The sequence below is a fragment of the Sphaeramia orbicularis genome, chromosome 17 (genome assembly GCF_902148855.1).
Source record: "Sphaeramia orbicularis chromosome 17, fSphaOr1.1, whole genome shotgun sequence".
Classification (NCBI taxonomy): domain Eukaryota; kingdom Metazoa; phylum Chordata; class Actinopteri; order Kurtiformes; family Apogonidae; genus Sphaeramia; species Sphaeramia orbicularis.
Genome location: NC_043973.1, coordinates 37,950,273 through 37,968,105, shown reverse-complemented (window position 1 = coordinate 37,968,105; position 17,833 = coordinate 37,950,273). Strand labels below are relative to the sequence as shown.

At 39.4% G+C, this 17,833-nt stretch overlaps 1 protein-coding gene across 1 annotated transcript; it reads right to left on the bottom strand.

Moving 5' to 3' along the window:
• Window positions 1-4,051: 4,051 nt before the first annotated feature.
• Window positions 4,052-14,984, bottom strand: LOC115436538 (angiopoietin-related protein 1-like). The gene is made up of 5 exons (XM_030159405.1): window positions 14,755-14,984; window positions 10,908-11,744; window positions 9,366-9,559; window positions 7,985-8,255; window positions 4,052-5,876 (listed from the first exon to the last, which is right to left on the bottom strand). The coding sequence occupies exons 2-5, from the start codon at window positions 11,707-11,709 to the stop codon at window positions 5,689-5,691; spliced, it is 1,455 nt and encodes a 484-aa protein (XP_030015265.1). The 5' UTR covers window positions 11,710-11,744; window positions 14,755-14,984; the 3' UTR covers window positions 4,052-5,688.
• Window positions 14,985-17,833: the final 2,849 nt, after the last annotated feature.

The following is a 17,833-nucleotide window of genomic DNA, read 5'->3' as shown; positions in this document are numbered from 1 at the left end:
ATAAAAATATCAGCATGCAGAGAGTTACACTAAAGTAAAATACAAGTCAAAAATATAACTACAACAAACTGTAGCGCAATTAAAAAGATTGTCCATCCAGTGCAGAAAATATAACAAATATAGTAAATGTGCTGTACAGTGCAGAGTGCAATTAAAAGATTGTATGTCCATCTAATCCAGATATCACAGCAGATTCAGTAAGCGGTATAATGTTTGTTTATTTAATTATTTGTAATCATCAGTGTTTCCCATTTATCTCTTTAAATATAAATTTCAACAATTTTATTTAACCATTTACCATTGATCACCTTAACATCATAGTTTACATCCTATCATAGTTGTATTCCTATCTTCCACCTGTAGCCCAATACAGAGTTGTAGTAAAACTATTGAACCACTAGATGGACTCATTGTATGGTTTAGATTTTGTAAAGTCCTATCCACTTTGTCCATCAAAGTTGAAATATGGAAAATACATCAGTGTCAATCACAAGGTTGTGGTGCAAGTTTCACCCCAAAAAAGAATTGCAGAAGACAGTTCCCTCATCAGTATCAACTGCTCTGTATTTAAATACTGGGGTTTCTTCAGGACACACTTGTGTGTTTGGACTGGAGTGTTTAGCTCCTATGTGGTGAGCATAAACTGATGGACAATGAGTATAGAATGAAGTTGAATTAGGGTCATCTCAATAATTTTCTTCCTCTTTGAAGCTTACACCTGAGATATTACAGTAAGACAAGAGAAAGTCATTTTTAAAATCACATATAATCTAATCATTCAAATGCAGATTTTTCATGCCCCAATGAAGATTATTCTCAGGCTAATAAAACAGCGAATAGACGACTTTCTCATTTCTCCTAGATATATTATTTCTGCTGCTGTGTCTCTTTTTTTCTACCTAAAACATTTCCTTTGCGGCTCTTTGTTTCATACTTGTCTAGAGCAGGTCTGTGCTGGGAGGCCCTTTTGTGTTTCACTGTTTTAACTATGGTGTAAAAACAGTTGAGAAGTCAGGGAAATTGTTCCTTTGGCTCTGTCTCCCTAGGCGGTCATGAAGCCTTAAACAGACCTCCATGACTCACACCATCTATCACAATAACTGGAATCATATATCCAGAGCACACACATACATTTAACAGTCAAATAAACTAGAACGTCCTCTGGTTCAGTGACTAATGCTGACTCCACACTGTTCTGAGATCATCATCATTTTTTTTTTTGTAAAGAAACCCATTTTAACATGTAGGGGTTCTATGTTTGAATGTAGAACAAACAAGCATTATATGGCAACCGCAAGAGCAATGAAAACCATCTGAGTCCAGGGTCACTAATAGACATGTTTAACAGATTAAATATCTGTTAATAAGCGGCTGAAATGCAGGGTGCACACTTTTGGATCCAACATTCCTTTGTTTATGTCTGGATTGTATTTAGTGCTTAGATTGACTCTATTATCCGAAAGATCTCATTAAAATAAATTTCAACTTTAGGCTCTTTGCACCCGTGTGTTTGCTGCACAACTAAATGAAATATGACTTTACTGTACGTTTTAGACTAATAAGGGGAGTGGAAACTTTGGCTGTCTGCTGTAGCATGAGCCTCTCCAGATCCCTTTAAATGATCATCCATCTTCAACAAGTGTCTATAACTCAGACCACTTAGTGGCAGACTTAGTTATGGAGTTGTTTAATTGTCACAGCAAGGGCAGAAATTAGTCATGGTGCTTATTTTTAAAGAAAATACCTCCATATCCTCTCTGTTGATTTGCTGCTTGACACTAACTGAGCTTTTGTGGGCTAATGAGTCACTCTCACGTACATTCCTCCAACAGCAGATGTCTTTTAGCAAACAGCACCAAGAAGCATAGCCAGATTCTTTCAGAAATCTTCCGAGCTTAGTGCCATTTTGGTGGTGAAATCAGTAGACAGTGAAGCTTCACTCAGTGACAAAGAGTGCTTTCACCCCTGAAGCCTCCAGTCGTTCTCAGAGGACCACACGGCTACAGCTCTCGGTCCATCCCAGTTTGCTGGCCAGGTATCCGAGGTGGTACAGGTCTGAGTGTGGTCCCCTCACCGGAGCCAAGGATGTCACCTTCCCTGCTCCAACTTCTGACAGAGCAGGACTGTGGCTTTTGTGGCCTAATCATGCATTTCCATACTCCCATGAGGCTTTTTAAAATGTAAGAGTTCAGTGTGTGGTCAGAGTTATTGGAAGACTTTAGTTACAGCTCCTGCGGTGACGGAGCATCCCACACCGGCGGCCTGTGGGGTGGCTGGACTCAATGTTTGAGAGGGAGACTTGTGACATGTTCAATAACCTGGACTAGAGGAGTACATGTGTTTGGATTAGCTTTTCAATGACACTGTTGAAATGAGGTTTAAGTGGCTGCAACTGAATTTTCCAGCTTTGTACAGGGCTTGTAAAAGGGCTTGTGTGGCTTGAGGGAGGAAATTATATATTTCAATGTAAACTATAAACATATTAGTATTTGCATTGCTATACTGTAGTAGCACATAACCTTTACACATCCACCCTTTCCATGGAACAGTTCTAGTTTCCTTATTTGCCATGCGGCTAAAGCATAAATTCAAACGTGACTCAAGCTTCAGTCCGACTATAAATTTTATCATAACCGTTAAATGGGTCATGTGTGACCTAGTGGATGTTAAAAGGTTAAAATACTTAAGGAGTTTTGTTTCAGTAGCGAGATTTATAACATTGTAGATCTTAGCTTGAAGACTCAAAGAAGGGCAGGACCTGAAGGTAATAAGTCTTCCCAAGTGACCATCTACAGTACTGTGTCGAGGTCCAGAGCCAACGTTAGGTTTGTTGGTTTAGCAAAGTTACATTGATCACACATATGCATTTCTCAGTCTCTGTATTAAGATCCAATCTGGATATATATGAAGTATGTACAGCAGTAAAAACCAAAGTTTAAGTGAAAAAAACACCTTCTATAACCAAAGTGGTAGCATTTAATGAAACCACCCTCTGCAGTTAGCATGTCTTTAAAATATGAGATTCGTTACATTCATTTTCTTATGTTTTATATCAGGTTTCATTCAACACATGTCAGATTTAAAAAAAACAAAAAACAAAAAAAAAACATTTGTGCTGCTTCCTGTCATGGGGTCAGGGGTCATACTAAATAGTAACCTTTAGAACCCATTTAGTTCAGTTTTTTGTGTGTATTTTAAGGCTGTCAGTGTATTTCCTCATATTTTCTTGTTGTATCTGAAGAAAAGACAGTGAGAAATAAATGTGTACGCTCATTTCAACCCTGCAAAAACAACAAAGCTAAAGATGACCTAAGACTTCTGCACATTACTTACTGTATTGTACGGAAAAATAAGTGATTGCGGTGATCTTCTGGAAGGTTAGATACAAATATTTACCTCAAGTCCCAGATAATCTGCTGCGATATTACAGCATCCATACTGATTAAATAAATGGGCATAACCTGCCTTTTAAAATCATCAATAACAAAGGCATATTAAAACTGTGAGGAAGGAACTGCCTTCAGATAAAAAGGCTCAAATAATTCAGGTTGTGAGCCAGGCTTGAAATGATGATTTACCCAGTCATCCACCAAAATGTGTTGCCAATTAAAATAAGAAGACTCAGTGATTTATTCATGTCTCAAGGCAACATGAGACAACTCATTTTAGTGCTAAAGTGAGATTTCTTTAATAACATCAATTGGAAAACCTGTGTCCTTCACTTTTTGACTTATTATCACTTTGAATCCGCCATATAAATACTATAATCCCTCCAGATTAAACAATAACTCACATGTAATCTTAACTAGCGTATAATCAAATCAGTAATTAACCATTCATACTATCTGACATTTTAATAAATAGGCATGATGCAAAACAGGAATGAATCCTAGTGAACATGTCCCCTGAAGTGACCTCGAGTATTCCCAATTTATTGACTGTAGTCTTGTAACATTTCCCTGCCAAGTATTGTGACTCACTTGTTTTTTCCAGCCTTTATTGCTGTTTAAGTTCAACATTGTGATGCCATTTTATTAGACACAGCTTTTTTACATGTCAATAAACATGTTTCCTTGTCCAGGTTTGACCAGTATTCCATTCTGGGTTTTTTTGTTTTAACTTTATAAAACTTTATTTAATAGCTGGGTGTGATGGCCATTGTGGGTAAAACAGCACAATATGAGAGTCTATTTTGAGCTGAGACACCAAAGGCTGTTTGTCTTTTATGTGTGCTGTGGAAAGAGTGCTGTTGTTCAAAGCAGGCCCACCAGTTTCAAGCCAGTGGTCTCCTCTCCCCATGGGATGGTTTTCCCAAAAGGATGCAGCTTTCCCTCCATGCTGGTGATTACAGAGTGCAGGTCAATGTCAATGAGAGATATTTTAAAGAAAACATGCAGTTAAAGCACTTCTGTGTGGAAAGAATGTAAATTTCTCTGTATTTAAAAGGAAGAGGGGGGAAAAATAACTTGGAAATTTGGACTGATTCCATCCCAAATCATCCCCTCCCCTCTCTTTTTCTTCCTCCGTCTTGTCTGACTCTCAGCAATGTGTTTCTCGTTGTCTGTCCTAGCGTCTATAACTCTCAACACGCTTGGTTGGCATATTTTTTGTGCTCGTAAACCACTCAAAACAAAACGTAATTCCATCTTTTTTCTCTCAACATTGGTCGTCCTCTCCTGGACTCACACTGAAATTTAATCAACATTTAAATGAGAAAAACATATAACAGCAATTTCCATACGTTTTTTGTCGTGCAAGCACACTTCAGGAATGATTGTCATATATACAGTTGAGGAAATTAGTTCTATTTTTGGTAGGATAATTTACTATTCCCTCAGGACACCAGGCCCGTTTCATTGTTATGATAAGTTAATCGTACACATATATTATAGTTTCTGGTCATCTGAACATGGACAAAGTAGTTAAACATACAGTATAGGTCATTTTAAGTCTACGAAGGGGAAACTACAATCAGTACTGTTTATGTGTAATCAAACATACAAGAAAAATAGTTGTTAGCCACCTTTTTCCAACATTTTAGAGTACCTCCCGAGGTTTTTCAGATCTGGAAGTGGATACAGAGTGTATATAGATCTAAATATGAATTAACAAAATGTCTTTTCCAGCTCCCAACTCCTATAGCACAAGTTAAAAACCATATATAGGTGTTTCCCCCATACTTTTATCTTGGCGAGGTAGGAAGAGCTGCATCCGATCCTGACATACTAAAGCTTATGAATGAGTTCAGCATCAATGAAAGCCTGTTGTGCTGTTGCACCTCCTCTGAATGGGGTAAAATAATAAAGATAGCACTGCTGTTTCTAAAGCAGAATAACAGCTTGCATTGATTAACTGCATAATATTGGATGAAGTGCACAGGAGGTTCTTAATTTCTTCACCATTATATATATATTTGGCACTTAAAGGAGGTGAATGATTTATAAATAGTCATAAATTCCTAAATCCCTTTATGTAAGCTCCCATTATTATATAATAATAACAACACAGGGTCTGTGTCTTTTACAGGCGGCAGTTCAAGTCACCACCGATTGTTATGAATCATCATGGATGTAGTTCTTTCAGCTAGGATCAACCAGTTACTGTTGATTTATAGAGTCACAATTTATTATTATGTTCAAGTTTGCTCTCCTCTGTTGCCTCTGCACCAGCATGGTTTATAGCTTCTCCTCAGTCTATGGGCCTGATCATCATGCGAACAGTCTTCATGGAGTAGAAGCCTCCACCGTAGTCAGCCCAGAAGATGCCATCTTGGAATTTGCTGCGGTAGACACCTCCGTTATACCAGACGCCGTTAAGATTGGTTTGGCCACAAGCGTTGTACCACCAGCCTCCTTTATGGAAATGGGCACAGTTACCTGTTGAAGGGCGCAGAAAAATGACAGTCAGTTTGAAGGTAGTGGATTCCAGACATCGTGGAATAAGGCCTCTTAACACTGTCTCCTTATATGTGTTGATTTTTGTGTCTTTAATGTAGCTCTGTACTCTGTTGCTGCTTCACATTGTACTTACTCCATCGGATTTGCTTTAATTAAGAGGAACTGAATATTTCAAACTGGATTGTACATGAATAAAAATAAACTATTAATTATTAGCAGAATATTATATGTAAAGACTTCTTGTTTATGACCCAAAGAAAACATTATGACTATTCATATTCTTTTGGCGACGCTATTGGAGGCCCTGACCCTGTACTGGGAAATAGCAGAGTTTTTCATTTGAGGACTGATTAAAAACACACACACACACACACACACACACACACACACACACACACACACACACACACACACACACACACACATAATGTTGTTTTTGTTCACAAAACACAAAGGAAAATGTTTTCTTTCTTCTGCCTTCCTGGATAAAACCTGATCTTCATAAATCTGCTCAGGAGCTGTTAGTATTTTTCTCAGACAAACTATCATCTAGTGATATACTAAGATTTATGCAGCAAAAATAGTTATTCAGGTAACATTCTTAAGGAAATCTGCTAACAGAATAATGTCAGTATAATATTCAACCTACTCTGGAAAATGATTATCACCTCCACCAAGGAAATTTAAGTGTTCACTCACATTTGTCTGGTAGGTTTTAGGCAGGATAACACAAACAAACTGCACCAATTTTCTTGAAAGTCTGCGGACAAGCAGGGCAAGTGGCAGAAGCTGGAACTGTTTAACAAGTTCCTTAACACTTTAGAGCCCCAGGCTGACTTAGAACTTAAAATGGTAACAGATGAATAAAAAAGTACCCTGATCAGTGTCTTCTGGGTTTGTTACTGTCCTACCTGTGTCATCTACTGCAAATCACATCTACTGCCTACAACACATGGTCATCATAACCCCTTACAGTGAAAATATCCACAGTAAAATCTGTCACTGGTCAATCATCTTTTTAATATACAGCACTCAAAGATTAGAATAACCTTCAAAAATCACTGAAAGTGGACAATTTAATTCCAATATCTGCTTTTGGCAAACTTATTATAGACATTTCAACAGACATATGCTGCTGCTTTAAGTAAACCTTGCCTAATACACTGCTACTTAAATGTCTTTTACATCTGTTTTATGTTCTATAGTTTTGGTTTTAATCACCTTGTATTTCTTGTCATATCATTTGTTATCGTAAATGGTAAATGGACAGCACTTATATAGTGCATTTCCTACACTTTTATGGTGCCCAAAGCACTTTACAAAGCCTCACATTCACCCATTCATACACCAGTAGGCGGCTGCACCTACTAGGAGCAATGCAGGGTTCAGTCAACTTTGACATGTGGACAGTCGGAGCCAGGATTCAAATCGCCAACCTTTCGGTCACTGGACAACTCGCTCTACCAACTGAACCCCAGTCACCTGACTGTAATGTCTTTTTTATGTTGTTATGTCCTGTGACAATCCAGTCTCCTTCCCCTCAGTCATTATTGTAAACAAGAATGTTTTCTTAATGACTTACCTGGTAAAATAAAGGTTAAATGAAATAAAGTGGGGAAAAAAAGAAGGAAAACATCGGTTATCATGTGTGGTTAATTTGTGGTTTAATCATATTGTAGAGCAACCAGAGGAGCAGACTACTGGCCTTGGTGGAGACCCTTCTAGTTTCTAAAATGTGGTGAGAGTTTAGGAGTTTTATTATAGGTAATTTACAGAGACTATAAACTGCACTGAATATCAGTTTAACTTTCTGATACCCAGAAAAGTGAAGGTTTTGGCTTGTTTGCATAAAATATTTGTCTTGATTGGAATGCAAAAGTTTTTTCAGACACATTATTTTTTAATTTTTTTGTGGAATGTGCTTTGCAATGAACAGCATTTTGTTTTCTTTTTAAGAGTAAAGTTGTGAAAGTCTAGTCTTCTGTAGGGGAAAATACATTGCTGGGTCTCAGGAGGACATGATATATAAAGACCAAAGTCATTGCATAATTAATCAATTTAGTTTCCTAGTTTCCTTGGTCATGTACCTGAGAAGGCGTCCTTGTCTCGATCCAGAGTGGTGAACTGTTTTCCGTTGTGGCTGGTGAGGGAGTCCCCAGCATTGCCCTGGTAGGTGCCCAGGCGTAGGCGGTAGCCCTCACTCTCTGGCTCCAAATGGAAGCTGTTGTACTGAGCGTAGACCTTCTTTCCCATCCAGTCCTCCAGCTCCACCAGCAGCTTGTAGTCCTCCTGCCTCCCCAGGTTGTAGATACCTTCCAGACCCAGCCAGTATTCACCGTCTATGTTGCCAAAGCCACTCTAAAGCAAAAGAAAATTAAAAGGCAGGTTACATAAAAATTACAGGAAATAATGCAAGCTGTTTGTTGTGCGGTTACCGGTGGAGTTTAGAAACATGAGAGTTGTTTAGAAACATAAAACGTCTTTGTGGAAGAGGCTGTGGGAATGTACCAGTTCAGATGAAAATGTCCGTTTTGATGACATTCTCGTCACGGTTTAGTAGTTTAGACATGACGAAAGATCAAAAGAGAAAAACCTTGTTGCAAAAGAATGCCACCCTGTCTTTGAAATTCCTAAAAAAACATGTTGTAGTATTTATGCTGGAAAATAAGCATCGGTCTTCAGAATTCTGGTTCATCACTCAAACCCCACAGATCTGTTGGATCACAGCTAATAGTGAAACTGGCCTGGGTGCTTGTGCAGAATAACCACGAGCAATCTATGTCTGGCTATGTGCCTTCAGAACACTTCGCCTCGTAGAGAAGGCTGAGGTTTGTGATTGTGGATTAGCTGGTTGAGCCAGCAGATGATGAATGATGTAGGATTTCAGTCCGGGGCCCTCCTCTCTGCTGCTGCTGCTGCTGTGTGTACGTACATGTGGTGGCTTTGTGGGAGAGCAGAGAGGCAAATCAATGTTGAAGAGCGCAATTTAGCTTCCAGTTACACATGCACAGGCTGTCCAGGCTGAATGGAACACTGAATCACCAAAGCTGCCAGCAGTGATATACTCCATCTCAATCTCACTGAGCTTTGATGAGAAGGCCTATATGGTGTGGTGCACTAAGCCAGCCAGCCACCCATCCAGGAAGGGAGCATAGTAGTAGCGGTTTTGGAAAGAAACCCCTGCAGATTGAGCTGTGGAACATACCTTCCTACTGGGCCATCTAATGTTTCATAATGGGAATCTCAAACCAAGTGACCTCGGACGAATAGCGTTGCTGACAGAGCGTTATATTTAACAGTAAGTGAAAACACAAGGATCCTAGCCCAGGAAACAGTCCCAAAGACCCCAGATGGGTCATATAACAGCACCACTGTTGTGTCTGGATAAGCCAGATATTCAGAGGGTAGACTGGGAGACAAGAAAGAAAAATATAAGACACAGGGCAGTGGAAGTGTCACTGTCATCACCTTATAGTTATCCCAGTTCCTGAAAAAGTTGACTGATCCGTCTCGTCTGCTCTGGATAACAGTCCAGCCTCCGTTGTCTATATCCTGTTCACACCAGACCTGCACAGGCCTCTCTGCTTCGTCTGGTTTGATCAAGTACATGCCGCTGGTGCTGTGACCGGCTTCCTGAGCCTGGAGGCAGTCTCTGAAGGGGCCTAAAAGAAAACATTGGAGTGGGAGGCAGGTTGTAAGAAAGATAGGGACCAGTTGGAAATTAAACAAACAGTTGGGCTTTTGCAGATAAAATCACCAAATCTCTTTAAAGAGATGATAATTTATATCAACTGCTCTGCGGTCAGCACTGAGGTCCAAGTACTGAGATAATGCTATTAGATTATATAATATCATGTCATGTAAAGTCAGTGTCTGGGTCAAAAAAGTAAGAAAAAAAGCAAGAATAAGGAAGGAGAGACAGTAATAGAAAACACATTTATCTACGTCTACAAAGATGTGCCTGTCCTATGCTATAGCCTTCAAGCGACTGTGGAGAATAAGGCTAATTAAGAAATTTCATTTGAGGTCAGTAAACCAAAATAGATGTCTTGTTAACCCATGGCTTAAGTGGGTAATGTCTGTCTTTCGTCAAGGTAATTCTCATTACGAGATTTTTAATTACAAGCAAATGTGCTGCAGTTCGTTTATTTAAGAGGGAGTGACTTCCACCTGGTTAATAATACAATAATATCTACAGTACGTTCATGCTATGCACACGCTCTACCTCATGGTTTGCCTGGGTTTTCTCTAGGTCTCACATGCAATGGAACAGTCTTGTAAGGATCATTTTCATACACAGCTGCCCTGAAATCCTACACACTTTATTATTCTTGGGCGAGGGCAATCTAAATGTGTCGGGAATTTCTGTTGATGAGCGAAATCTCACTGGTTAGGTCTTTCTATGCTTTACTTTAAGTCCCTTACCTCAATTGAGACGTTACAACATTTTTATTTCCATCCTGGTTTGTGTTCTTTCTGTTGAGCAGGGAGCAGAGTTCCAGCTGAATTTGCAAATCCCTAACCTTTGAAAATGAGGCCACCAGCCCACCTGCAGCTGCATTCAAAGTCAGCGATTATTATTTTGTTTTTTTTGGCCTGCAAAGTCATGACTGTTCTACATTTTTGTGGTTCTGTGTTCAGATTTTGTTGATGGGATGAATGAAAACTGATGAATGAAAATGATGGATGGATGGATGGATAGAAGAATTGGATGGATGGACTGACAGATAGAAGAATTGGATGGATGGATGGATGGATGGATGGACTGACAGATAGAAGAATTGGATGGATGGATGGATGGATGGATGGACGGACTGACAGATAGAAGAATTGGATGGATGGATGGATGGACTGACAGGTAGAAGAATTGGAACGTTGGATGGATGGATGGATGGATGGATGGACGGACTGACAGATAGAAGAATTGGATGGATGGATGGATGGATGGACTGACAGATAGAAGAACTGGATGGATGGATGGATGGATGGATATTTCACTCCCTTTCTCACCTTCAGTGCTGAAGTTCCTGTTCTGAAGTTTTTGGGCTTCCAGGGTGCTGCTCGTGGGAGACGGTCCAGAGCGTGAGCCTCTTTCTCGAGCGAATCCTCGCGTGTTGTCCCTCTGGATCTCATTGGTGAAACGTGGCACATTTACAGGAATATTCTCAGGCACCACCTGCACCAGCGGAGGTCCCAAGGGTGGCTGTTCATGTCTGCGGCTGTACACCTGCATACACCGTTCCTCCAGCGCACCAATCAGTACTGACTGGTTGTTCACTAGGGCAGACAGGGCTGAGTATTTGGCCTCCAGTTCCCTGTACCTGGAAGTCAGACGTAATGACTCAGTGGTGGCGTTAAGGATGCGTGTCTCTAGCTGTGCCAGCTCCAAAGAGTTGTCCCTCTTCCTGATGATCTCATGCAGGAGCTGCATGTAGAGCTGGGTCACCCTGGAGTTCATATTCCTGCTCTCTTTTCTCAACAGCTTCATCTCATTCACCAAGTTACCGTCAACGTCAACCACAAGCTTCAAAGTCTCCATCTCACGTCGTTGTTTAGACAGAAGGTCACGAACTGCAGCCACGTCCAGACGCGTCACTCTGTCTTTGTCATTTGAAAACCCCCTGGCCGCACAGATGGGGCCTGTGATCTTTTGCTCAGGTACCAGGAAGGTATAGGAGCACTTTTTACTCTCCCCGTTGGCCTCTGGAGCTCTTCGTATCCTTGAGAGGATGGGGTGCTTTGTGAGGGCGTCACTGCTGCTCCATAGAGACAGACTAAACACAATAAATAGGCTCCACACTCCAGATCCCATGGTTCCTCCTCTCTTTATCACCAAACAATCCAGATCTATATAAAGGAAAGAGGGGAGAAGAAAAATGAAAAATATAGTTAGTGGTATTCTATACTTTTCTTACTGTCAAGAGCCCATATAAAAACACTCAAACCACTGCATAAAACTTTATAGCTTCCTTACTCGGCTTAGGGAATTTAGCCCAAAGTTCAATGGTTCCTTCTCAGAGAATAAATCTTAAAAAAAAAAGCAAAGACATATGTTGTGTCATATTTTTGTTGTTTTACAGAAAAAAATCAGGCTTGTGTCTTAATCTGGCCCAGGTATTTAAAAAGACATTTTCCTTTTTCCTTAACACTCGCTTTATGTTTTTTGTTCAATTTCCTACCAGGCAATTTACCAGAAGTCTACAATATTATGCAGATGTTTTCTTTGCTCCTCTAATCCAATATAATCCAATATAACCACTCTGCCAGCAACGCTTAAATAGCAACAGCTGGCACGGTACAGAAGAGGGTTTCTAGTTAAGAGTCAACACAAAGCTTCTGCTTAATTAAGTAAGTGATCATTAAAATGTAATGTGAAAATTAGCAGATGATGCTACTGCCATAGAGGAGACACACCTGGTTTCAAACATTGAGTATTCCAATTGGTGCTTGGCAAGGCATGCCTTCTGGTTGCCTTGTGGTGGAATAAGAGCAACGCCACCCGCCCAACCACAGATCTGTTATCATAACTCATATTTTTAAATACCTTCTCTTTCATTTCGTATCAGGTGTCGGGGTGTGTGCAAGGGCTAGAATCTGTTTTTCATATATCTGTGGATCCCCCGGCTCAGACCTTCATACTGTAGCCTTTCAGAGTACCTGCACTGTCTCGTGTGAAGAATTAGTATGTTAAAAACCTGCAACTAAATCCAACAAAACATTTGAACGAAACTGAAAAACACAATCACATCCACTGCTTCTACTGTACTACAGATTCATGAGCCTTATCAGTAATGAGCAAATGGTAGAAGTCAGCAGGTGGTTACGATTGGGGCTCGCCGATTTGTTTTAACTTATGCCATTGCTGCTTGGCTGGTAGCACAAGATAAGTGAGAATTTGATGAGAAATAAAAGACAATGATGTGTTTGAGAAGCAGCAGGGGGAGCAGGAATCCCTGATCTATGAGTAATGTTTTCTGGAGTCTATTTTTGGAAGAGAAAGCTTGTGTTCTGATCGTATTGGTTTTGACAACACAACGAATAGAGCAGGGGTTAGTGACGTTCAAAAATGCATGCTAAAAGAAAGATCCCTCCTTCCATATTCAATAGCTAAGCTTGGCTCTGGAAGAGGAGCTGCTGGTGCGCCAACCTCAGGCTGATTTTGGCAGTCGGGCCAAATCCAACCAGAAGGCAGTCTGGTGGATATGGCCAAGGAGGCTAAATAACCTTCATCTAACACTTCTGACAGGCACACAATATGACCCACTTCATATCAGAGCTCATCAAAACAAATCCGCTAAGGATTCTAACAGATGCCAAGAAAGCAGAATTAAATGAATCCAAGGCAGAGACAGCAGGGGCTTTGAATAATTTTTGTGGTCTCCTCTTGATGTTTAGTTGCACTGAAGAGTCCTGACCACAGTTGATGGGACAGATCCAAAAGCATTACCTAAGCTCAAACTGCTGCTGTAGCAGAATAGTACCCTTTTATCATTGTCAGGAAAAAACACGCTTGCTTCAAGGGAAATATAAAATATCATTTTGTGTGTGTGTGTTTTCAAAAAGCACAATAACTTATTGACAAAAAAAATCCCCAGTCAGAGCCAAGATTATTTTTAATAACCATGTTGTTTGTTAAAAGTAAAACCGCCCTGAAGACAGTATTTTAACATTAAAATGAGAAACATAATTTTGGAAAACAGTAAATCTGCAGTTTGTTTTAACACAGATTATAAACTATCTGAGGGCGAAGGAAAAACCATTTTAAGGAAAACGAGCCATATGTCAGAGCTCAAAAACACCTTGGCACTGTCAGTTAGTTATTATTACCCAGAGAATACTTTTTCCTGTCTTTCTGTAATCACAGGTCATCCCCCTTCATAGCTTGGTCTCAGCAATTGGCCCGTCTACACGTCTCCAACCCCGCAATATGAATCTCACAGGCCCTGGTCTGACAGGAGTGACAGTGTTTACACAGAGGCTCGCTGCAAGTCTCCGCCAGGGCTGTGAATCTCATCGGCAGTTATTACCACCAGGTTTCTCTCTGTCGTTCACACCCTGCTGGTCTTCATCAAGTCAGCCACAGCAGCCATTTTCTGTTGACTTATTAAAAGGGTATTTTCTTCACTCCTTGCTCAGAGCCAAAACCTGTTCAAATCCAGCCACCTCATCTATATTAATGCAGTCTTTACAACCAGACAGGTCAAACTTTGTGGTGGTTGGTTTTCCCAGCCCAGGGGAGCAAGAGGACACTGCCAATCAGCTCTCTGCCTTTAAGTGGTACCACTAAGCTCTAATTAACCATTACCATACTCCTCAAGTGAAAGATTTACACTTAAATCCTACTCCCTGGAGTTCCACATGCAGTAACAGCTATTTATTGTAACATTTTTTTTTTCGATCTACAGTACAACCAACATAATGTACAGTATATTGCATGTCTGAAAATCCCCCTTTTTTCCATTCTAACTTTGTTGTGGCTTTTGCTCTGGCCCGGCAGAATTTTACAGTTGTGCCAATTAGCCCACAAGTTATTCTGATGCTGCCTCTGATTACATCCGTCTGCTAAGGGGACGACATGATGCATGAGGAATATGATTATAGGGTTTACATTGGACATACTCATGGAAACTGAATAAAAAACCAAAAACAAAACACTATTGGACTTCTTTAAATACATATGAATGACTTCTAAAAATGGATTCCACCATTTTAAAATACTCTATGGCTTAATTAAATACTCAGTTACCTTCGATTTTATCAATAATCTGTGATGGTTATGAACTCTTGCAGCTTTAATACGTGTTCCTAGCAATTATATGTGATTTTACTCGCAAATTAATAGCAACAAAAGTCCTACCTGGGTCAGTGAGCAGTCCAGGAGGCGATGTCAGGACCCAGCTCGATGTCTCAGTTGTCTTTCCACTGAAGGCTCATGCTCTCCATTCTCCTCGCCTCACTCTCAGTCTCCCCCCGTCTTTGGTCTCATTGAGAATGAAGGCCTGCATACAGTTAGTTATGGCACAGGCGAATACTGTCCACTAGGAGAACAGTAGAGGGTGGTCCATTTGCAGAAAGAGGGAGGCTGATGGGATAACTTTTTTTTTTTTTTTTTTTGTGTAGCTTAAGGAGAGGGAGACTTGGTACTGCCTACCTCCTCTGGTGTCATGTAGAGTTTAGAAAGAAAAGATAGACCAGACTCCTCCTAGCACTGCAAATGAGAAAATAAGTGGTGAATCAGATTGGCTGGGAGTCAGCGGGTATGGGGAAGACACTCAAATCAGTATAGCTGTCACTGTTTAATTCTCATCAGGTCTTGTTTACAGGCGTAGTTTGTCTCCCACACATGCAATTTGTCAGCCTTACAGAAGTTGATGACAAGGCTGTTTTCTTTCTTTCGCACACAAAGAGCCATTCTCATCTGTCAGCTTCATTCATATTGCATTACTTACTCTTACTCACCAAACTGTTTTCTATCAGCTCCAATCTAACGACCATCTGATCCAGTAGCTTTACCATTGTAATAATAATAATAATAAGAGGCCAGCTTTGGATGCGAGTGTTCCTCTTGAGTTTGCTCCATATATGGGATGCATGCATGTGTCTCTTAGAACAACCCAAGAGCCATTGGCAGCTGTGTTTATTTGGTTATGAGGACAATATGCAGAGGGATTTGCAGACAAAAAGAACACCCCTCAGCTAAATGTTTTGAGTTGAGGAGGAAGCACAGGCTTTTGAAGCATAGGGATTCTCTGCATGGGGAGCATACTTCACCATGTGGGAGGACAGTTTTGCTTATGTACAATCAGGCAGGACATCCATAATGTTCAAAGTGTGCGTGTGTATGCGCAAAAGCGTGAGGGTGCTTGCGCATGTATGAGAGCATTTGTTTGTGTGTGATTGTAAGAGTGTGTCTCCGTGGAAGCCTGTTGTATAAAAAAGTCATCGGATTGAAATAAATTATAGAAAGTGGAACATGTGTTTGTAGTGGAACAGCCCGGAAAATAGGCCATATGCGCGATTCAAATCCATGAAAATATGAATGAACTTCCTAAATCTGTTATACACCACAAAGTTAAAAGGTATCCACATTTTTTTTTTTTTTTTAATTTCTATATCTTCTGTATAAATCATTTATAATCACTGGGTAAATTGTTGCCCTTTAAGGAAAGACTCCCATCAGTGGGGGTGAAATGGGTGCTACTTTTTTTTTTTTTTTTTGCCACCCATGCCTTATATATTGGTCAAAACACTATATTTGAAATCTTTCTGACAGGACATTTTAGAGACAATTTGACAGATTAATGTTGCTAAATGACCCACATTTGAACTTTTAAATTCATTTTTACTTTAGTTGGACCATAAGGGATTATCCAAAACAAGGAGCTACTTTATATTGAAATAAATGTTTGAATGGCAATCAATTAAAGTTTGCTCTCTGATAGGACATTACTGTGTTTTGACCTATATGCACTTTAATGATATTCTATTTTTCAATTACAGTTTATATCTTCACACTATTTTTAGTAGGCTCACAGTTAATATTCAGTGTTGACTCTAACATCAGCAGTGACACATTATCAGTTCCAAATACTCTCTCTGTGAGCCCCTCCTTGTGGCAACACCAGTTAACTACCCTCTGCACCTTCTCAGCTGCAGGTACATTACTTTTACAGATGCTACTCTGATAACACAACCTGCTGGAGGGAGACAGATAGGGTAAATAGTAACCATAAAATGTCACATCATAGCCTAAATCTGGCTAAATTTGTCCATAAAGTGCTGTTAACTCTGGATTGTACAACCAACTGAACTGAAACCGACAAAAAAAAAAAAGATCTTTTATAATAAATGTTAATTAGGGGTACAGTCAATTTTGCAGAATACGTTTCACTTCTATAATGTTTTGTTCTTTTATGACATATGATTATATATTTGAATGTAATGTAATGTAACAAAAGACAGTGGTTCAAAACGATTCTTTTTGTGCAGAATATCAGCTTTCATACCCTGTACTGGAATTATGTGAACCGTACTGTCCCTGTTTAGAATATTAAAATTCAGACAGTTTGTATAAATATGTATTGTTTTGGTTAAGTCTAAAAAGCAAAGCAGATTGCCAGAAATGTCAAAATAAAGAGGGCGCACTACAGTATTTCATTATTTTCTGAGTTATGGGAAAATACACATGTATAAAATAGATTACAGATGAGAACTGTGAATGCTCTCCAGGCTAAATGTATCAGGAGACCCATTCATTGTCAAAAAATACAGTATAAATTTAGACTCAATCCCTACTATCATAATGGAGGGACGACAGACTCTGTTATGTGGATGGAAAAAGACAGAACCTCCATCATGTCGTGCTTTTCTGACCTTTGAATGGTAGCCTCAACTTTCATATAGAACAGATAGGTGAGAAATATATTTCTTAAAATGGCTAAAAATGTATTTAGAATAATTTTCATTGCAGGTTAAAAAAAAAAAAAAAAAAAAAAAAAAAAGCAATTACAAAAAAATGGTCAAGTCAAAGACAGTCTCCACTAACATATTAGTTTATTTTGATGCCATGGATGACATATTTCTATTAAAAATTGCTTTGAGACTTAAAACACATATCTTTGTGACAAATTGGAAGGTACAGATTAAGTTTATTGATCCATATAGAAGTGATTTTAACTTAAACAAATATAAAAATTGTATTTAATATCTATGTGGCTATTTATGAGATAATTTGTTGTGTATTCCAGGATATGATTAAAGACTCGTTATTAGAATTTAATTCAAGAAGTCCCGATATACAGTGTATCATTTTCTTTTTCTCAATCCCAACAAATAATGTTTTATTCAATATCATTAGTGTCTTATTTATGAATTTATTTAGTGGGTCTGTACTGTGACACGCATTACATGTTTTGCATGATAATAGTATAAAAACG